This window comes from Arvicanthis niloticus, chromosome 13 (assembly GCF_011762505.2).
Source record: "Arvicanthis niloticus isolate mArvNil1 chromosome 13, mArvNil1.pat.X, whole genome shotgun sequence".
Classification (NCBI taxonomy): domain Eukaryota; kingdom Metazoa; phylum Chordata; class Mammalia; order Rodentia; family Muridae; genus Arvicanthis; species Arvicanthis niloticus.
In genome coordinates this window covers 55,818,475-55,841,336 of record NC_047670.1, presented here as the reverse complement: position 1 = coordinate 55,841,336, position 22,862 = coordinate 55,818,475, and the positions used below count along the sequence as shown (strand labels likewise).

Genomic DNA, 22,862 nt, shown 5'->3' with positions numbered 1-22,862 from the left:
AGAGGCAGGGAGGCAGGGGGATCTCTAAGTTTGAGGCCAGCCTGGTCTACAGAGTAAGTTCCAGGACAACACAGGAAAAAAAAAAATTAATTCAAAGACACCTTTAGCTGGGGACTATCATATTAAAATGTTAAGGTGACTCAGGAAATACCAAATCCAGCTTGCTTCACTACAATGTAATTTTTAGAGAGGAATACTAGAAATGCAATGCTAGGTGAGGGAGAAGGCGTAGCAGTGGTTACGAGCACTACTACTCTTGCAGAGGACCTGAATTTGGTTTCTAGCACCCATAGGGCAGCTCACAACCATTTGTAACTTCAGTTCCAGGAGATCTGATGTCCTCTTCTGGCCTCCAAGAGCTCTTGCACATATATTCAGAAAGTATACACATATACTTAGGTTAAAAATAAAACTTTTAAAAAATGCTAGTCACACTTTTTCCAACTAAGGCCAAGAGGAGTAGGGAAGCCTGCTGGTGGTGGCACAAGCTTTTAATCCCAGCACTTGGGAGGCAGAGGCAGGCGGATCTCTGAGTTCAAGGCCAGCCGGATCTATGGAAGAAGTTACAGGATAGCCAAGACTACCCAGAGAAACCCCTATCTTCAAAAACAAAACAAAACAAAACAAAATATATGAGTACTTTAAAAATATCATCACTTATACTTTGCCTATACACTGTCATTATAAACATGTCAGCTTGCAGCAACCAAAGGTTTTTAATTCAGGTTAACTGAGAGCCCCACTCCTTGGGGAAGGCACAAGCAGATCTATTAGTACCAACAACAAAAATAAATTAGTGGAGAAAATAAACAGTCGTCCAGAAAGCATCTGAAGAAGTCTTCCTCCTGAGAGATGTGTACTCATGAACTCTGGGGAAAGCGGCAACAGTATCTTCTCTTCCCAAAGCCATGGCAGTGCTTTTTGTGAGGTTTTCCCAGAAAATACACCAGCAGGGATTTGAGAAGTCTTTCCTACCTAAATTTCTTTAAAAATATGGCTGGGAGATATAGGATCCTTCTCAACTACCAAAAAAAAAAAAAAAAAAAAAAAAAAAACCCCAAAACTATGGATGTTCACTTTTAAGTCATATAATGATGTATTTATGTATAACCTATATCATACTCACATATCCTAGTATCACCTCTAGATTACAAACTTGCTTAAATGCAGTTTCTTTAAAAATTATTTTTGATGCACAGGCTACTGAATCCACAGGTGTGGCGTCCACAGATCCAGAGGAATACCTACTCATATTTCCATGTCTTGTGTGTGTATAACTGGCCTGCCTGGCAGGAATGAAGATATTTTAAAGAGACAAGTATGACCTTCCCTTCAACTATTAAAAATAAGGCACCCCACACCTCATGCTGAGAGAGGGAAAGAGCTAAAGCCTGGTGGAAGCCAGATGGGAACTTAGCTCCTAAAAAGAGAGTTCACATAAAATTAGCCGGACAAGCTTACAGCCACACTCTGGCTAGGGTTGCTGAGCTATGTATACCTCCTCTGCTCCTCTACCTAGACCTAAACCTCATGTCAGGACCCCAGAAGAGGGACTGTGGATGGAAGAGGTCACTAGGTCTCTTTGTCCTTCTTTTCAATGTGCTTACACTAATTGAATCTACACGGCATAAAAAGAACAGCAATTATTTCTGTAAGCACAGTAAGAGAAACAATGGCCTAGAGAGGCGACTGCTAACACAAGCCCACTGCTCTGGACTCCTGAGCAATCATTTGCTAGGCCTCCACCCGTATAGCAGTAAAAGGCTTTACTTAAGCCCACCATTGACAATCTTAACAAAAGCATAAATGGGTAACTGAAAAGCCCTTCTACAGGGAAGCAAAATTGTAAAAGATTATTCTCCATATTGACTTTAAAAAAACAAATGGCTTAGCGTGGGAGCCGTTGTCTGTAATTGAGGCACTTCAAGGCTAAGGTAACAGGCTGTCTTATACCCAGAAATTCAAGGCCAAAATGGACAACAGGATGAGATTCTGTCTTTTAAGAAAAAAATTAAAATAAAATAAACCAATATTTAATAGCTGACACTCCAAATTCTTACAGAACACTTGGTAGAAAAATAGCTCTTTTGTGTCAAAAATAAAATTTGGTAGAGCTAGGCATGGTGGTGCACGTCTTTAATCCTAGTACCAGGGAGGCAGAGGCAGGAGGATCTCTTGAGTTCAGGGCTGGCCTGGTCTACATAGTGAGTTCTAGGAAATCAAGGGTTACATAGAAAGACACTTCCTTCCCATCTTAAACAACAGCAACAATAACACACACACACACACACACACACACACACACACACACTAAAGAGTAACCAAAGAACACTTACTTTCCATCATGAACAAGATTTAGTTCCAAGAAGAATTCAAGACTATTTTTATCATTCCTGACCATTACTTAGAAGCTCTGCACAGTTTATGGCTGTAAAGCTGCTTAAGCTGACAGACAACGAATATAAGTTTCTGAACCTGGTTTTTATAAACTCTTAAGAACTACCCATCTCCAGTAAATATTAGTTCTACTAACTCAGGTGGGCAAAGAATATAAAAAAAAAAAAAAAACCTGCATGTTGCTGAAGGGAAGTCAGGAGCAAGTATGAATTACCCTGTGATACCTTCCTCCCTCATATACCACAATAGTCAAGGAGGGGAGAGGGAGGGAGGGAGGGAAGGAGAAGAGGAGGAGGAGGAGGAGGAGGAAGAGGATGAAGAGGAGGGGGGACTTCTCAAAGCTTTGAAGAACACTAGATTCTTATTTGATGTCTATTTCTCCATGTGCAGCCACCATCTCGACTAGACTTAAAGGAAACTTACAGAAAGGGGTAGGAATGTTTACATCCTTCCCCAAGTTTGCATCATGATGCAGGTCTTCCACATGGGGCATTTAGAAATATGACACAAAGTGGTGTGTTTAAGTGCCTCTACCAGTATACCATTCTGTTGACCTAAAACAAATGTTTTAAAATTTGAAACTTGTGTGTGTTGATAAAATTTGCCTTTTCTCATATAAAGTTAAAAGACTGGATTCTTTGATATTAAGTTTGCTGATAGGCTAAGCCAAGGAATGTTCAGAGTAGTATTTACCCCTGAGAAAGGCTCTGCACTGGGTGAAGCTATTTTGTATATTTTAAAAGTGTACAGCACCACACAACCTGCTTTACTTTCTTTAACCCTGTAGTAGCTACTACAGTATCCACTGTGGTAGCAACATGTAGTTAGTGCCACTCAAACTTAATTTAGTATGAACAATGACAGTTCTCTGCATTACTGGAAAAACTTCATATGCTTGGAAAAGACTTGGGCATGTGAATTTACTTTTTCATAAGACAAAGTAGTAAATTTTATGGAATCTAAATATAAAGCAAGTATTTCCAATGAAAATGTTATGTTAAAACTGCAATGTGTTCTAATTATAGAGGACACACCAATTTCAGACTCAAAATGAAAGAAAGTAAAACATTTCTCTAGCTATAGATCAATTACACAATTACTGGTAATATTTTACACATACCGGGTTAAATAAACCACTGTTCAAATTTACTTCATTCTTACATGGTTTGTTTTCTATTTCCCCTGAACTGTGCTGGCATCATGATTCTCCAACTGTTCCTGCTGGAACACCTCTTCTGGAACACCTCTCAACACCAGCTTGGGAACAGCACCATTACCAGATACCTTCTTTCCTGCCCAGCACTTGAAACTGCTGGTCACGCCTGCAATGAATTGAAAAGTCCTTCTCTCATCCTTGGTGTCTGTGACTGACTTTCCACCTTTCTTTTAATTCTTCCCAGGTCCTCTTTCTCTTCCTGTCCCCATTCTCATTTTCTTCTATTGTTTAGACTCCCAGGTGACCTCATCCACCCCTAGGCATCCACTATCACTTCAACAGGAAGCTATCCAACTCATCTCCATTCTGACCTCATTCCAGGCTGCAGCTCCACAGGGCCAGTCTTCTGCCCAAATAGTTCTACCTGAAGAACTCTGTATGTTATGAGGAGAAACTCACATATAGAGGATTCTGAGCTCTCACCTAGAAAACCTGGAGTCTGCTCTTTTGTAGTCCAAGGTCAGCCTCACTCAGAACAAGGTCTTTCTTTTCACTACAGTCCTGTCAACAAACTCATTTTTCAAAAAAGTTTTTCCAAGACAGGATTTCTCTGTGCAGACCAAGCTCACCTCAAATTCACAGAGAGGCTCTGCCTCCTGAGTTCTGAGATTTAAGGCCTGTGCTACCACTGCCCAGTTCAACCCTAATTGGCCTGCTGGACTCTGAATCCCCTATACTCAGCACTGTCCTCTCCAGCCTACTGTTGTTTTACTAGTCCCCAATCTAAACTCTGTTTTGTCACCAAGCTTACAGATCTCCATTCACACCTAACATCGATGTGAACCACTCACAGAAGGCACCAAGTTCCTCCTCACCTCACTAACTTTCAGTCTTCTTGGACAGTCCTGCTCCTGCCCCTCAAGCTAGAATGCCGGGCCTTCAGAGTTCCCTGGGCCCAATTCTGCCCAATCTTTAAGCCCTGACCTCACAGAGCATTTCCTAATCAATCAATCCAGCTCAAACCAGTGTTTCTCTTCTCCAAATACCCTTGGCCACCAGGAATGGGGATATAGAGAAAAACCCTGTCTTGAAAACAAAAGAAAATAAACCCTGGTATTACTACCACTACTGTAGTGGTAATGGAACTATATGGTTTTTATTTTATTTTTCACCCTGAAAAAGGGTTTCTCTCTATAGCCCTGGCTGTCTTAGAACTCACTCTGCAGACCAGGCCGTCCTCAGATCCACCTGTCTCTGCCTTGGGTTAAAGGTGTGTGCCACCACTGCCTGGCTGGCTTTTATCTTCTTTATAAACAATGTTTCCTACCACCACTGCCCCTTATACTACATACTATGGAAAATCAATTTAAGAAGAAGAATTCTGCTGAGTTCGAGGCCAGCCTGGTCTACAGAGTGAGTTCCAGGACAGCCAGGGCTATAAAGAGAAACCCTGTCTCAGAAAAAAAAAAAAAGAAGAAGAAGAAGAATTCTGAAAACTATAAAAGATTCTTAAATCTATCTCAGACTAGGTCTCTAACTTCTGTAGATCTTTATTTGAAAGTCACAACATTCAATAACTCCAAAGTAAACTCACGGCGTGAACCCCACATCTGCCTCTCATCTAGATGAACTCTAGTTCAGTGAAGGGTACTCACTATTCCTCACAGGAACCCAGCCCAGAGTCTGTGACATCTTCCCAAATGTCCCTGGGAATCATCTACTACCTAACTTTGCAGACAATTCTGGCTAACACTACTTGAGAATACTATTGTATCAAATGGTCAGAATGGTCACATACTCTACCCTCTCAGCCATTCCCCAAACCCAATCTAAACAAGTGACATTCCTGGATAAAACTCTTGCAAGTGTTCTGAAGAAAAAAAAAACTTTGCTCATGGCTGACAAACTCCACTGCTTCCTGCCAAGGTTTAACTTTCATTCTCCATTTCCCAGATCATCTCTCTCCTTAAGCACAATTACACCTCAACAATGACCACATATGATGTAATGAAGCTCCCCAAATACACCAGTGTCTGCTCCTACTGCAGGTAGGGCCTGTGTACAAGCTTCCTTCCATTTGGGTTGGGTGATCTTCCTTAATAGTCAAGCGACATCCTGAACTGGCCAGCCTCCTCACATTTATAGTCTAACTCAGCAGTAGTGCCTAGAGAAAACGTTCATATTACATTTTTGTTTTTTATTAACACGTACTATTATGCTTACTAATGGATTTCACACATGTTCACAATGAATTCTGACCATATTCACCAACCCCTGTCATCTTGCTCCAGATATAATTCCCTTCCTCTTCCCAACTATCTCTCCATCTACTTTCGTGAGCTGTTCTGCTTTGAGACTCAATGAATTTTACTTAAGATTCCTCACAGGAGCATGTGTGAAGGAGCATTTATTTATAGGAGTATAGAGATTTACAGAAGCTTACCAGTGTCTGTCTGACTGACTGTCTCTGTCTCTCTCTCTCTCTCTCTCTTTCTCTCTCCCCACGCCCCCCCTCAAGTATACACATATATACTGAATATGTATGTGTCTGTACACTAGTCTTCAGAGAAAGATGGTGCCCCCAAAAACCTCTCCCAGTCCCATGTCAGGATGTCCTGAGATCAAAGCTTGTGTGGGTGTGTGCTCATGTACTCGGTGAGTTCAATAGGCAGACAGCCTATCATTCCCAGAAGCCTATATTCCACACCCCCTCTTGCTTCCTCCAGTTCTTATGTTCTTTTTACCCCCTTTTCTTAGATGCTCCCTAAACTTTGGGGGAGGGGAGATGCAGATCCCCATTCATGTCTCTGCATTCAACAGTCACTTACTCTCAGTACTTTGACCTGTGTCTGCAGTTACTACAGATCACAGTAAGAAAGCAGGTTCTCTGCCACCACTGACGGCACTCATCTATAAGCATGAGCAGTCACTGGAAGGCAGTTTGATAGACATGCCACGTTCATTTAGCAAGAACAGTGGCTATAACGGTCCCAACCACATTCTTTTGACCAAGTTTACAGGATCAGAGATATATATATATTCATATTCCTACCCTGTGGACCAGAACATGCATCAACTAAATCAATCAGAAAGCAACTGGTGAGTCCATACGTTCTCTGATGCTAATACTTAATATTGGCATGTACTCACTAATTATTTGCTGTATTAATGATCAAGTAGACAATAATATTATGTTTTTAAAAAAAAAGCTTAAAGAGCAAAAGCCATTTCTATGCCACTTGTATAAATTCAACAGCATTTTGTAAAGTAAACAACCAACCCGTTTTATTTATTTTTATTTTTTTATTTAACACATCTTCTGAGTAAAATCAAAGTAATAATTTGATTAAATATAATTTATATATGAGCTCAAATATTTAAAATGAGAGAAAAAAATGAGAGGAAATACTGTATTCTATATTCTCTTTTGTCTTGTCAACTCTAATAAAAATTCATGTAAAATTACCCAGAAAGTTTTGATACAAAACAGAACATATGAAAAGAAGACAAGAAAATATTTACAGGGCTAGAGCTGGAAGAAAATAAGTATGGAGACTGCATGAGCCAAGTATGGTGGCAGATTCCTGTAATCCAAGCAGTGTTTAAGAAGAGGAAGGCAGATCTTTGAGTTTAAGGCCAGCCTGGTCTAGATAACAAGTTCCAGGTCAGCAAGAGCTATATAGTTAGACCCTGTCTCTAAATAAGTAAACACAATCTATCAATAAAACATAAATAACACATTACCTTAAGAAAGAGGAGGAGGAAATAAGATGAAAACACAGGCCTCTGGAGCTTTATGAAAATGAAAAGGCACTAGCCTGTTCCTGTCCTCATCTACTCCTTCATGACCCTGGTGGTCAAAAGAAAGAACAGAGCCTTCTTCAGGCTGTAAGAGCCTTCCTGGTTTATTTTGGTGTCTCACACCTGTAATCCATGTACTGTGAAGGTCACGAAAGGAAGGCTGCCACAAGTTCCAGGCCAGTCTGGGCCACAGATTGTGAGCCTGTCTTTATACAAAGCCTTTCTGGTTTCTCAACTAAGGTAGATTCTGTGAAGGTGAAAGATTAAGTCTCTGCTGTCACACAGCATTTTCTCGCACTTCACAGCAACCTACTCTCCCCATTTTTATACAGGAAGAGTGACCTTACATTAGGTCTAACTCAATTATTACAATAACAAGTAAACAAACAAACAAACACCAAGCCAGAGTCTGCATATGGACGCTACTACAGCTGCCTCTAAACCTTTGCTCCTCCTGCCTTACCTCTGGAAGCTGAAATCTGTGCCATTGTGCCCCACACTCAAATCCGTTTAATCATGAGCACTTCCTCTTGATTCAAGCCCTGGGAACAGAACAGTAAGCAGGTTTCTCTATACTTGCTGTTCTGGAAAAGGTTATTTTGTATAGAGGGTTCCATACACAAGTAGTATATAATTATACTTAGTGGAATGATTAAGGGGAATTTAAAAAGTAAAAGCAAGGAATGTTACAGAGTAACTAGGAAGGCACCTAAGGTCATAAGGTTCTCAGAAATACTCTAAAGGTAAGTTTGCAGGGCTATTGAAGAGGAAAGATTACCATGTCAAACCTTAAATGCAAATCTCTAGAACAGCAGTTGTCAACCTGTGGGACAAGACCCCTCTGGGGTGTGTGTGTATGTGTGTGTGTGCCTGTCTGTCTGTCTCAAATAATCCTTTCACAGAGATCACCTAAGACCATCTGAAAACACAGATATTTACATTACAATTCGTAATGGTAGCAAAATTACAGTTATGAAGTAGCAATAAACTAGTTTTGTGGTTGGGGGTCACCACAACATGAGGAACTGAATTAAAAAGGGTTGCAGCATTAGGAAGGTTGAGAATCATTGCTCTAGAACTATCAGAAACAAAAATTACTATTCAATCCCAAATTCCTATGTACAACCCAAGGCTACTTATTAGTCACCATAGTTGCCAGATACCGAGTATTTCCACAGAAACCAAGTGGCTGGCTGTTCAGAGTGAATGGCTAGTCAAAATTCTTAGAGTCTCTTAGCAATGTACATCAGGATATAAGGAATGATTCCTGAAGAAATACATAAAGCAAGGAAGAGAACATTAAACTCTCATGGGTTAAATCCCTCTTTAGGCCAAGTGACTTCAATTCTCTCCAACCACTCTGTGGTCTAATCATAAGAAGGAGGTGAGACAAGGGAGATTAGGCTAAATCCAGGAACAATACTATACTGGGAAACAATTAGCTTATGGTGTTACCTCTCCAACCAATGCTCAAAGATCCCATCTTGAAATAGTAAATTCCACTTAAAGTCTAATATCTAAATGATGACTATAAACTAACAAAGGGGACGAGTATTTGAGTTCTCCAGATAAGGGCTTTCAATGAAAATAGCTGGGATACCCCCGTGACCAGGTGCTTGTTCTGAATGCTGCACACACACACACACACACACACACACAACCAAGTTGCGATGATGTGTTTAATAACCTTCCTGGAGGAGAGGGACCACCTGTGTCACTTAACCAGAGTAAATTCACTCCTGTAAAAAATAAATTTCTCTCAACTTTTCAGTTCTGGGTGTCTGGTGGGACGAGGGCCATTCCATCACTGTAACTGTTCAGCCTGTGCCATAAGCCCTGACCTGCTTCTGGTAAAGACAGAGTTGGAGAAGTCTCTGCTTCAATTTTCAGAAGTTTCTTTTTAAAAGGATTGTCCTAGCAGTGACAGCAAATAACAAAAGGCCATTCAGAGCTGAACATCAGAATTACATTTGCACCATCTATCAAAGGTGCCAATGCTTTGTGGAGACCAGATGGAAGGCCAAAAAAACTTCTGATAAGTATTATCAAATGCTGTGATGATTCAGTGGTGAGCCTAGGACATCTCTGAGAGAGAGAGAGAAAGAGAGAGAGAGAGAGAGAGAGAGAAAGAGAGAGAGAGAGAGAGAGAGAGAGAGAGAGAGAGAGAGAGAAAGAGAGAACTAAGAATAATGACTTATTGCTTCAAGCCACAAGTAGCATAAGGAAAAAAATGAATGGGGGCGGGGCTTAAGGATTACTTTCTCCAGTAAGACCCTTCCTCTGCATACACCATGTCATTTAAAATGTAAAACTACAATATCTGAGTTCTAATACAGCTGGGGTTTGCTCCTCATACCACCAGACACATCTTTAAAGTTTTAACTCAACAATTCACACTATGAGCAGAAAACCTTAAAGAAGACACAGTTAAATTTTATCCATCTGCACATTGGATGTGCTATTCATATATTTGCTCCAAATTATCACAATTTGGTGAGAATAAGAATTGGACCCAAAATGGCAGCTGAGCTTTAAAAACTCCCCAGAGCACCATGCTCACCATTCAGGAGAGCCAGCCTTGTTTACTCACCTCTGCACTACTCTGGGAAAGGGGCCTTACTAAACCCAGTCAGTGCCTCTAGTGGCATTCTGCTAATGTGCTTAGTATCACTCTCCTCTCTGCCCAGGAGAGTGGGCACTGCTCTGGTTCCTCTCTGCAAGAGGGAATAAACCTGCCATTCACATGTTTACAGTCCACAAAAAGAAGCAGAAGGCAAAACATGGCAAGCTGAGTTTTTTCTCATCTTCAGCCACAACTTAGGAAACAGGGGTAAAATGAATCACCCACCAAGTGACGCTCCAAATGATTGCTTTCATTTTCAGAGAAAACAACAACAAAAACCAGCTCTAATTTTCCTCAGATCCATCACAATGCAACCCTCCCTGTCACTGAGGTAAATTCTACTAATCCAATCTGTAAAGATATTTCAAAGTCAAATGTGTCTTCCTGTTTAATACAATGTTTCCAATTCCTCTCACACAAAAGCTGAATTTATGTCACCATAAAATGTAGATGAGCCTTTAGCACTCCGGGCACTTCTCTGCTTATAGACATTACTAATATAATAACAACATTACTTTAAAAAATAATAAAATGATGGCTCTTCTGAGACAGAAGACTAATTATCCTTATGTATTCAAATGGAAAAGTCTTTTTGTTAAATTAGCGTGAAAAGTCCCTTCATCTACACACAACTGGCCCAAAGAAACAGGCCATTTTCAGCACGAGAGGCCAACCCATTTTAACAGTGAATAAAGCTTTTGAAAGCACTACACACCCTCTTCCACACTGTCAAAATTTTCAAATTGGTCCAGCAGCTTCCCAATTTTATTTTTTAACACTTTAAGGCCTAGCTGGTTAACATATTATAATTAGATTAATTAAAAAGGAAACAACAACCAAAAAAAAAAAAAAAACCAAAAAACTGTTCCCTTCTGATCAAAATTATTCCATTTATGCTTAATTAGCTCTAATCCACATGTACACATTTACTGAGGATATGATCGTTTGCACATTTTAAATGTCTTTTCTAAACTATACTTTGTAGCAGATTTAGAAGAATGATATCTTTCTCTTGCCAATATGCCACAGCACAAATCAAGGGGACACAAATTAGGAGAAAAGAGGAAAGAAAACAAGGCTTCTCAGAGCCAAGGATGTGCTGGGGGAGGGGGAAGGGATTTTGTCAGGGGTGGGGGTAATTTACCCGCCACATCACAAACTACAGTCTTTTCAGCACACCAGACCAAGAGGCATTACATCACACTCTCACAATGATAGGGGGAGGTGGCCCTGAGAAAGCAAGTTTTCGGCTTTCTTTCCAGCCTGCTCTCAGGCTTCTAGAATCCTGCATTAGGAGTAATGGAATTTAACTTGAGACACCGCACTTTCAGGGATACTAACAATCACACAGACACTCGGTTTTATGATCCTAAATGACCACTTTACAACAAATATATGCCCAAAAGGCACACATCACACACTCAACTGGCGGTGAAAATCTAATATTAAACAAAATTTTTATTTCATGTGAAATGGAGACCAATGTATACGAAGAACTGGTAAAGAAACAATTTCTAAACAGAGTAAAGAGCCATTTATAGCTTTAAAAATAATCGTGTTTACAAGACAGTCCTGCCATTTGGTTAAAGCCACGATCAAAATAAAAGCGCATCTGGCTGCACATTTGAGAACACACACTGGGACCCAGTGCAAAGGAGCGCGCGCAGAAGAGAGGGTGAGCCACATACTGCCCGCATTTCAAGAAGGGAATTTATAACCCCAAACCTGGTGTGTTCAGTAACCCGCTGGCCCTATTTTAAAATGTATCTCACTTTAGGCTCTTCGTATCTCCAGAAGGATATAGCAGAGAGAGAGAGAGAGAGAGAGAGAGAGAGAGAGAGAGAGAGAGAGAGAGAGAGAGAGAGAGAGAGAGAGAGAGAAGCTTTCCGATTCTAGGGCTAGTCCTCCCTGATCCTTTGTCGGCCTTAGCAGCCGAAAGAATGCAAACCCATTTATATTTATGCAAATTTTTGCAGCAGATTTAAGGGGGGAGGGAGAGGCTTGTGTTTTTAAAAAACCTCTTTCTAAATATCAAATTTCAATTACTCACAGCTTCGTTTATTTGCACGATAGAAACGATAAAAAGCTACATATAAACTAAAAGTGCAATTAAATCACTTCAAAATTTAAATATTCAACCAAGTCTTTTCCATTTCTAAAATGCTGAACCAAAAGTACATCATGAGTATGATTTACAGATTCGCGAAATGTCTAAAGCCAGTCTCCATGCTAGAGAAATGTCGATTTGCAACACCACTAGTGAAAACGGTTAGACACGATCCATATAAATCAATTGGTTTTTAAAAATTGAAAATATTTACCAACCTCATAAAGTGCAGCAGTGCTTAAATCCAGCAAATTGAGGCATACAAGGTAGAAATGGAAATGAAAAAAGTCCAAAAAAGGAATTCTTTTTGTCTATCTGTATTTTGTATTTTAAATATTCAGAAACCAGCAGAGACTCTGTCGGCCATTTTGGCTTGAACTAACTCTCTCGCTCACTCTCCCTCCTGCTCTCTCTCTCCCCCTCTGTCTCTAAAGGAAGCAGCTTTTTGTGACCTTCAAATAGAGGCGGATCACGTGACTTCGGGTAGGTTTGTCAATCAGGAAAGGGGAGGGAGCTGGAGTTGAAGCTGCCTTAAAGCGACAGCAGCCCCTTTCCACCGGCTTTCATTTGTGCAATGCTGTTACTTATACTCCCGCCTACAGATACTGCATGTGAAAGTGGCAACACCATAAGGGTAACAGATGAACAAAATAGAAAAACCTTTATTGGTTTATAGAAATATGCTCAGTTGCTAACGATGCTTGCAGATCCTGGATCTGATCTTGGCTCCCTTGCTAGTTATTCTCTAGATGTTTGGGCAAGAACAGACTGGCAAACTGCTCTTTGAAAGGGGGCTTAAACAAAGCTTTACCTAAACAAAAAGAGAATTTAGTTTTTGGATTAAAATGAAACAGGACACAGCTGATTTCTAGCTACCTCTAAAATACACAAAAAGACAGGAAGTTACTATACCACCCACTCATAAACAGAGTGTCAACTCAGGGAGGTTAAGCAGCCCCCCCCCCCCCCCCCCCCCATATCTGAACAGCTCAGCAAACAGGGAACAGGAGAGCCCGAACTTGGTGCCTACTGTGTGAGTACAGTACTTTGTAGCCTCTCCCCAAACCTAAGTAAAGACTGAGCCAGAGCTTTACCACTGAATTCCTCCAGGCTGGGCAGCTCTGAGTCATCTTTAATCCCTTCCCTGCTGAGGACGGCGCTTGGAGACTAGGCACTCAATTAAAGCCTACCTAGCTTCCTGTGGTCCAAGTCCCTCCTCCTTAGAGACATCTTGACTTCTCTACCCTAGGAAACCCACCCTGGGCTTGAAGTAGATGTCCAGCTCCACCCCCTCACTTTCCCCACCCTACCCCCACCCAGCCTCCGTTTTGGCAGGTGTGCTGTGGAGATGGGCAGTCATGGCACCTTGGTTTCTTTCCTTCTTTTTTTCTTTAATTCTTTTCTTATGTTCATTAGTGCATTTATATCTGTGTGAGGGTGTTGGATCCCCTGGAATTGGAGTTACAGTTGTGAGCTGCGGTAGTTGTGGGTGCTGGGAATTGAACCCAGGTCCTCTGCAAAAGTAGCCAGTGCTCAAAACTACCAAGCTATCTCTCCAGCCCTTGCTTTCTTTGCCTTTGTGGCTCTGTTATCTTTATCCTGGTCAAGTTAGTCACAGGCCAGGAGTGGTGGTGCAGGCTGCTAATCCCATCATAGGGGCAGGTAGATCTCTGTTCTATATAGCCAAGTTCCAGGTAAGCCAGAGATGCTATGTGATCCTGTCTCAAAAAGTCAGTCACCTGCAAGCACCTTGAGCCTCCCAGCCCTCTTGCTAATCATTCCTAGTACACTACACACTTTATTACTGCAGAGTTGCTTCATTTTATGACAGAAACAGCTTAATGTTGGTCTTTCCCTATAAACTGTCAACTGTCTGTGGTCAAACACCACTATCTTCCCCATCTTCAGTGAGTTGTTACCCTGCACTTCAAACAGCAGCTGAATGAATGAATCAATGAAATCACCTAGAGCTCTGTTCAAAAGAGGTGGGCTAAACAGACAGTAACAAACAAATATAAGTACTTTAGGTGAAATGAATGCCAGAGATCTCCAGGAATCCCTATCCATTCTATCTATTTTAAGGATTCTTTACAAACATAAAGAAGCAGAAATAGTAAGCTGGCCAAGATGCTTCTCTCAACAAACTAAGCTGAGTGGCCAGTCAGCAGAGAACCAAGGCCTCTAAAGGCCAGGCTTTCCTTGCAAAAAAAAAAAAAAAAAAAAAAAAAAAGAAAAGAAAAACAAAAAACAAAAAAAAAACCCAAAACAAACCTGTTAAATCCATCAAAACACTAAGTGTTTGTCTTTCTGGTTTTTGATGCCTTTATACTATGCCCCTCCACTTTTCCGTTCAAAAAGAACAGGAAAAGAGCTACTTCGGGGCAAGCAGAGGCACTGCCCAGTCAATCTGGCAGCCCAGATACTCTGTGGTATAAAGTGTTTCTATGGTCTGCACTGCACTGAGAAAAATGCAGAGACCTGGACTGACAGCTTTAAGTTTGACATTCATTTTTGTGCAGGGGAGGTGGGCACAAAGAACAAGCTATAAAATTCTTCCAGAATCCTAGTGGTCTGAACTTTCCTTCCTGGGGTGATATGTCTGGTGAAGGCAGGAAACTCTCAGGCTGGAAACTCTGAACATTAATCTATTTCTATCCTTCCAATACCTTCCAGATGAGTTATGGAAACCTTAGTATGCTCAATAAATGGAAACCTGTGGGTGACTGACTACACAACCACCTTGTTTCAATTTGTGATAGTCACAAATTTTTATTCTGCTGTCTCTATTCTCCGAGGTACAGTATTCTTATACAGATGTTTAAATCTGTTTCCTGTTTTATTTAAGACTACATAGAGCTTCTTACACTGTTCCCTCTTAAAACCTTTCTTCGCCTGACCAATTTTTATACAACCCAGGTCTATAGACATATCGTTATATAGAACATATGCTGGTGGGGAACACCTATAATTCCAACATTCAGGAGTTCAAGGCCAGCCTCAGGCAACATAGTGAATTTGAGGCCAGCCTGAGTTATATGAGACTCTATCTCCAAAAATAAAAAATGGGCTGAGAAGAGAGATCTGTCAGTAAATCATTCGTCATGCTGTAATCACCCATGTGAAAAAAGCATCTGAACAGTATAGGCTGGCCTCTAGCCTCCACATCCACTGGCATGTGCATGAACATACCCACAAGAAATAAAAAAGGTATGCAAATAAAATATTTATTGATAATAGAGCATGAAAAATATGTTAAAATAATTCTTTGGTATAACTGTAACATCAGTATTTATTAAATACAAAAACAAATACTCATACTAATGAAATACGTGTACTTAATTATTTTTACATGAATTAAATCTTGGCTGAATATTTGATACTGCAGGACATGCAGAATCTTTAATATTTTCAGAGCTGATCAATATTTTTATTTTATAATCACCAACACTGAGAATACCACTTCTCATAGATATAGTACAAAATGGCAGAAATGCATTTTGGGCCATTTCAGAAACTCTTAGAATTCTCTCCTAATCCAAGCCAAAATTCATTCAAAGATATATATTATTAACGGTGATGTAAACAGCAATCTTTAAAATCTAACATTCTAACACAACAATACAATCCAGAGATACACCAATTTATACTTAATGCTGAGGAATGACATAGAGAGATATGTTAAATCTTTGTTTTCCATAATTAAACCATTATGTTCCTATAAGAGTTCAACAGTTTGTATGAAAGGAAAAACACTGCAGTCAGAACATACAATAGTCTTGAGTCTGAGCCAAGGTGTTTCAGGCAACATCTGCTGGCACTGTACTATGTGAAAGCATGTGTAGTGCAAAGTGCATGTGCTGTGTGTTCAGAAGCAAGGCTACAGTGAAGCCCTCTGACAGACACTTCACCTTAATTATGCATTGGATTGTTGAATCCATTTTTAGGCACTCTGCATTCAGTAATGTTTTACTACTGCCCAATATTTTTACAACCCTCACATTCAGCTCTAAAATCCCATATAAGACTACAATCCACAGATTCAAGAAGCTAGGGCTGAAGGAATGGCTCAGTGGTTAAAGCTAGTTGCTGCTTTTCTAGAGGAACTTGATTTTATTCCTAGCACCCACAGGACAGCTCGCAACCATTTATAACTCCAGTTCTAGATGTTCCCACATCCTTTTCTGGCTTCCATACATAGTACACAGATGTACATGGAGGCAAAACACCTCCCCCCTACACACAAAAAGTAATATAATACTAATTTTAAAAAGAAGCTAAGGCATAGCATACATGAGATCCTGGATTCAGTAACTATTACCTATAGTACACACCTGCACCAGAGAGAAATAAAAAGATCTTAAAAGCCAGCTGGAGCTATATAGCTACACAGTCCTGTCAGGAACTATGAAGGGAAAAAGGATTCTGAATTCAAACTAAAGAAAAATTAAGGCACTCACTGTGGTAAAGCACAAATATATACTAGCACCTAAGAGATAGAGGGCAGAGTACTGGGGATTCAGGGCCAGGTTCAGGTTCACAGAGTCAGAACAGGCAATGTGAGGACTCTGCCTCACAACAAACAAGCAAAACAAAACAGCAGGAAAAGAATCCAGCAAAACTCCTAGATTACTATCAATTAAATCAGTTGCTTTTAGCCAAAGAATTTCAGAACCAAAAATATAAAAATTCTTTTAAAATGTGAGAGCAATAATAAATCAAATCATGAATTTATATAGAATGTATCTCTCATTGTTTCTATAATGGGACAGAGCCTTCAAAGTCTGCAAACACAAGTATATCAAGGACCTCGGCAGTCTTACAGCTGCAGTGAGAGGTATGGCATGAGATTTGTTTCCAGCTCACCCTTCTTACTGAGAAAACACTCTTGATCAGTGCTTCTCAATTTGTGGGTTGCAACCCCTTTGGCAATCCTCTATCTCCAAAAATGCACTATGATTCATAACAGTAGCAAAATTACAGTTATCAAGTAGCAACGAAAATAATTTTATGGCTGGGGGTCACCACAACATGAGAAACTGTATTAAGGGATTGTAGTGTTACGAAGGTTGAGAACCCCTGCTCTAGGGTAAAAGTTATTTGCTTCCTTTGACCACTTTCCAGATGTTGCCATATTCCCTGAATAGTGTTATCTTCCTCCAACTTTCCTTAGCACGCCTGAGATCCTAGGTTCAATCTTCTAGAGTATTGTACAAGTCAGGAAACTAGAAATGGACTGAGAAGGGAAGAAAGACTTTAAGGTAGAAGTGACAGTAGAATACATATGAAAGGGAACTATGGGAAGTGTTAAGTGGGGCTATTGGTGGAAAGGGAAGAGAAAAGGACACCTAACACTAGGGATATTTGGAAAAGCCATTGGCCCAAATTGATGATTTAGTGGATAAGAGCACTGACTGCTCTTGCAAAGGACCTGGGTTTGGTTTCCAGCATCTACATGGTGGCTCACAACTGTCTGTAACTCCAATTCAAGGGGATCTGATACCCTTTCCTGGCCTCTGAAGGAACTAGGTACATGCATGGTACATATACAAACATGTAGGCAAATGCTCATATACATAAAAATCAATCTAAAACAAGAAAAAATCCATATGTAAACGTACTGTTTCATAAGTGGGCCGTGCATGAGTGAGTGAGTGAGTGTGTGTGTGTGTGTGTGTGTGTGTGTGTGAAACAGAAATGACCCTAAACAGGATAATGCTCCTCCCAGAAGCTACAAGATTGCCAAACAACAACAACAAAAAAAAAATCTAGTGCTGATGGGTGGTAGTGATGCACACTTTTCATCCCAGCATTCAGTAGGCAGAGGCAGGTAGATCTCTGAGTTTGAGGCCAGCCTGGTCTACAAAGTGAGTTCCAGGACATCCAGGGCTACATAGAAACCTTTTCTCAAAAAATAAAATAAAATAAAATAAAATAAAAAACAAAACAAAACAAAAAGAAAACAAAAGGTCTAGTGCTAAGAGAGATATCTGCCCCTCAAGGTGTTGGTCAGATGTCCTAAGGATCCCCAAAACAGTACAGGCTTCTGGCACTGCTCCTGATTGCATACCAAGTCTTGATGGTAAGATCTTACTGCTTAATACACCACACACTTTGGTCACAGGACATGAAAAAATCAAGTTGATACTAATAGGTAAGTTTCTTCTCTTGCTGGCTAGCTTTCAAAGTACTGGAAGATGCTATGCAGCCTGCCGGTGAAGGAAAGTCCACACGGTCTTACCCAGCTGTGAATCCTGCAAGCTACAATTAGGACCAGACTGGCAAGATATGCCAATTGCCACAATAGTGGCACAAATGGCATAGAAGTAGACAACTCTGTTCTGGTTGGTTTTAAGGCCTGACACTCCATAAGAAGAAACATATACGTGGTACTGTAAATTGATCCAGAACCCATGGGTGAGAAAACCATAGGCTCTATGGGGTTAACCTACTATCATTATTCTTCGAAACTGACAAATTACAAATCTGGTATCAAATTACTCTCTAAAGACCTATATCTTTTCTTAGATTAGTATTGTAGTTCTCAGGTCTCATGAAAGAAGCTTATTTGTGCAGTAGACAACGGTTAATGTAGAAACGTGCCTGATCAAAGACATGTAAGAATACATGTCTGTAGAGTTTTCAGTCATAAATGGGATCTCTATACAATACAGCTCCCCCGATCCCCTTGGCTCAGAGAAAATCTTGGGAGAGAGAATAAAAAGATTTTAAGAGACAGAGGTTGGGAAGGATCAGAGAAAGCAGTGGCTCCTGGACATGACAGTATCAATATACTCTTGAACTTCTATCAGCAAGGGTATCCTACACAAGGTCAAGTCTTTCAACATTCTAGCATAGAGAAGGAAAGGCCTCATAAGCCACCACCCTAACCAAGGAGCTACTGGTAGTTGATGGGTATTAGAGAAGGGAAAAAATTGTTTTCTTTAACAGTGTGGTTCCTCATAGATCAACCATGATCCAGTAGATGGTTCAACATCCATGCATTGATGGGTTGTACAAATTGGACATAAAGCTGGAAACAAAGGATAAGAGATGATTAAAATATACACTGTGTATCAGTTGTGTATAGTAATGCCTGCCCTTAATCCCAGCACTGGGATGTGGAGGCAGACAGAATGAGTCTCAGTCCAGTCGGGGCTGTACAGTGAGATTCTTATCTCAAACAAATCAGTAAAGTAAATAGAGTATACACAGAAATCCTCAAAGAATTAATAAAAATATTATACTAACAAAAGAAAATTGCTCAATTCAAACTCATTGTCTTGTATTTTATGGTGGAATATCTCAAAATTTTAGAACTTAAGCTTAAGCCCATAAACCACTTTTGAGAAGTTGGGTGGGTGTGGATTAAAGCTCGTACTTTGCATATAGATATTCCAGTTTTTCAATATTATTTTTGGAAATATCTCAAATTTTATTCTTGCAACTTTGTCAAAGCTTATTACCCATACATGAGAGTTTATTCCTGGCCTCTCACTATTTGTTCCATGATTTATAGTCTCTATTTTGGTATTGATAAATTATTATCTTGATTATTATGTTGATAACATCTGATTATTTGAAAAAACTTTTATTTTATTTTATATTACATTCATTTTCTTCTGTTACACAAAACATAAAAATTACATATTTGTAGTATAGCCTGTTTCATTGCCTGTATATATTGTATAATGTTTAAATACAGTTAAACATATCTACCCTCCCCCACACACATACACATAAAACCTAAAACCATGCAGAGAAGCAGGCTTTGGGCTCTGGGGTCAACAGTCACTATTTGAACATCCACTGTGTAGTAGGTATTTTCCAGGTCCAAGAAGCTGTAACTGTTTATTATCATCTGGAAAGACAGTGGTTAAACACTTGCCTATTGTATGTGAGGCCCTGGTTTCAATCCCTAGCACTGCAGATTAATTAATTCAATCAATCAGTCAATCAATCAATCAATCAATCATGGTGTCATAATGAAATGAGAGAAAAATTTCACAGCAAAGGTCAGATTTAAGATTCTGAACCGAGTTTTCATTTTTTCTTCCTCTTTTTATCTTTCCCTCTCTCATTCTCTGTCTGGTTTGTTTGATTGTTTGTTTGTTTGTTATCCTAGGCCTGGTTACACTGACTGTGTGGTTGAGCATGGTCCTCCTTCCCCTGTCTCCTGACTGCTGGTGTTTTGGAGGTAGGCCACCAAGCTTAGTTTTACTAGGTTCTGGGGATTGAAGCAGGGGCTTTGCATATGGTAGGTAGGAGCTATTCCAGTTTAGCTATGCCTCCAGTCCCTTAAATACAGTCCTAAAGGAGGAGGCTTGCCATCTGTCCGGTAAAGGAAACTATAGACACTAAAGCAAAGCTTTTCTAAATTTTTACTAACTTCAATGCTACCAAACAATGCAAGGAGGAGGATAAGAAAAATGCAACTGAGTTCTGTTTCTATGGTCTTACCTGCAACATAGTTGGAAGGCAGAATAGTATCCCAAACTACCTGGGAATCTCAATACAACTTGGATCCAATAATTTTCAGATTACTGTTGGAAATTAGAATGCTACTATCATACTTTGTTATATTTATAAATCAAAATTGTTTTTAAAGAAAGATTTACTTATTTTGTATTGTGTACATTCAGAAGGGGCCAGCAGGTCCCATTACAGATAGTTGTGAGCCACCATGTGGTTGCTGGGAATTGAACTCAGGACCTATAGTAGAGCAGTCAGTGCTCTTAACCACTGAGACATCTCACCAGCCCTATAAAATAGAATTTTAAAGAGTCTTGTTTTATTACTTTTTTCTTTTCTTTTTGTTTCTCTCTTTCTTTCTTCTTTTTTCCTTTGTTTGTTTGTTTGAGAAAGGGTCTCTCTATGTATGTAGTCTTGGCTGTCCTAAACTTGGTATAAAGACCAGGCTAGCCTCATACTCATGCCTCTCAAGACAGACCTTCATGCTTCTACCTCCCAAGTGCTGGGATTAAAGGCAACAACACCATGATCAGCTTTATTATTATTTTGTGTATATGCACATACCTTTGTATGGGTGTCTGCATAGTGTTAAATAGAGTGGCCAAACACAGGGCAAAGAATAGTACAGCAAAAGGAATCTTTTTTCCCCCTTTGCTTCGCTTGGGACTAAGCTGAGGACCTTGTATTTGCAAGGTAAGTGCTCTACTATTGTGCTCCAAGGCTAGCCTAGGGATCTTTAGTCTGATCTAGGTATCTATCTTTTAAAATGTATATGATATGTGAGTGACTGCGGGTATGCATATGAACGACTCATGTGGAGGTTGGAGGACAACACTTGGGAGGCCATTCCTTCCTTTCAGCTCTACATGGGTTTCAGGGTTTGCACTCAGGTTATGGGAATTGTGTAGCAAGTACTTTGACCTACTGAGTTCCCTGGTAGGACCATGAGTACATTTTTATGAGTTGTCCTTAGTTACAAGATGAATTCATTTATAGGCTGATACTCTTCTGTTGTTGGAGACAGGTTCTTCTGCATCCAAAAATGACTGAACTCACTGTAGACTTGAGAATGGCATTGAACTTCAGATTCTTTTGCCTCCATCTTTGAGTGCTGGAATTCATGCATGATGCATTACCATACCCAATTTATATCATGTGGTCTGGGGATCAAAACAAACATGCTGGTGCATGCTAGCCAAGCAGTCTACCTTGCCACCACTGATCTTTGAACACTGAGCAATACAGCAATCTGAAGTGAACACAATTATAAAAAAACCTCTTCAATAGACTGTGCTTTCAGATATTTGGTCTCTCAAAAAAAATCAAATGAAGAATTAATAGATTCAATAAATAAATATTTGCTAGAAAAACTAGATTACTTTAGTGACTTTCATAGACGAGAGACACGTATCACGTATTCTTTGAGGATGAGAGTCAATTTCAGCATGGAGGTTCAAAATGAAGATTTGTTAGAAAGCAAAATGAAAAAGGAAAAGAAAAGGACAGAATGAAAGAAGCCAAACCCATTAGCATGATAAACCAACACTTAGCTTGAAAATCACTTACAATAAATGCTCTTCCCATGAGTGTCAAAGAAAAACAATGTCAAAACTAAATCAAAAGGCTTTGTGAATGAAACATTATCTAAAACAAGCTCTCCAAAAGCATGATGAAAAGTGTCTGGCCAGTCTAGCCTGGAATTCAGAGATCCACCTGCCTCTGCTGGGATCAAAAGGGTGCACCACCATGCCTTACATGATGACTTGTCAAAACACAGCATGAGCAGATACTTGCTCATACACTGTGCTGTACCATGTGTAGTCGTTGCTTTTCCTCACTGCTGTGACCAAGTACCTGCCTGGCAAGTTCAAGCTTCATCAAGTTGACTGGATTTAGTATTACCTAGGAGACACACTTTGAGGTGTGTCTGTGAAGATGTTCCCAGAGATGTTTAGCTGAGGGAAAACCCACACTGAATGCGGGTGGCCTTACCCATGGGCTAAGATCTTACACTAAATGGAAATGACAACAGGTGACAACATGAACATTGGCATTCATCTTTCTGGTGACTGAGTGACGTAATGTGACCAGCTGCCTCACAATCTCCCTCCACACACCATGATGGATTCCCTCAAACTATGATCCTAAATAAATCCTTTCTTCCTTAAGCTGCTTTTCCAAGTTCTTTTGACAGACCACAATGGCAGAGCATTTACCTGACATCTGCAAAGCCCTAGGTCCAATCAAAGTACCATAGAAAACAAAACAACAATAACAACAACAAAACTCACAAAACAAAGAAATGAAAA

The 22,862-nt window shown here is 40.0% G+C and overlaps 1 protein-coding gene across 13 annotated transcripts in view; it reads right to left on the bottom strand.

Annotated features, from left to right (window-relative positions):
- Window positions 1–22,862, bottom strand: part of Tnrc6b (trinucleotide repeat containing adaptor 6B) — a 205,858-nt gene that overhangs the window by 107,680 nt on the left and 75,316 nt on the right. Inside the window, exon 1 of one of the 13 annotated variants that reach the window (XM_034516480.2) lies at window positions 12,303–12,514. The exons of 11 other annotated variants lie outside the window; for them this stretch is intronic. In XM_034516480.2, coding sequence (XP_034372371.2) covers window positions 12,303–12,307 — 5 coding nt within the window. In that variant the 5' untranslated portion in view covers window positions 12,308–12,514. Of the gene's footprint in view, window positions 1–12,302; window positions 12,515–22,862 lie in introns of those variants that run through there. One more of the 13 variants, XM_076911657.1, reaches the window with a different exon arrangement.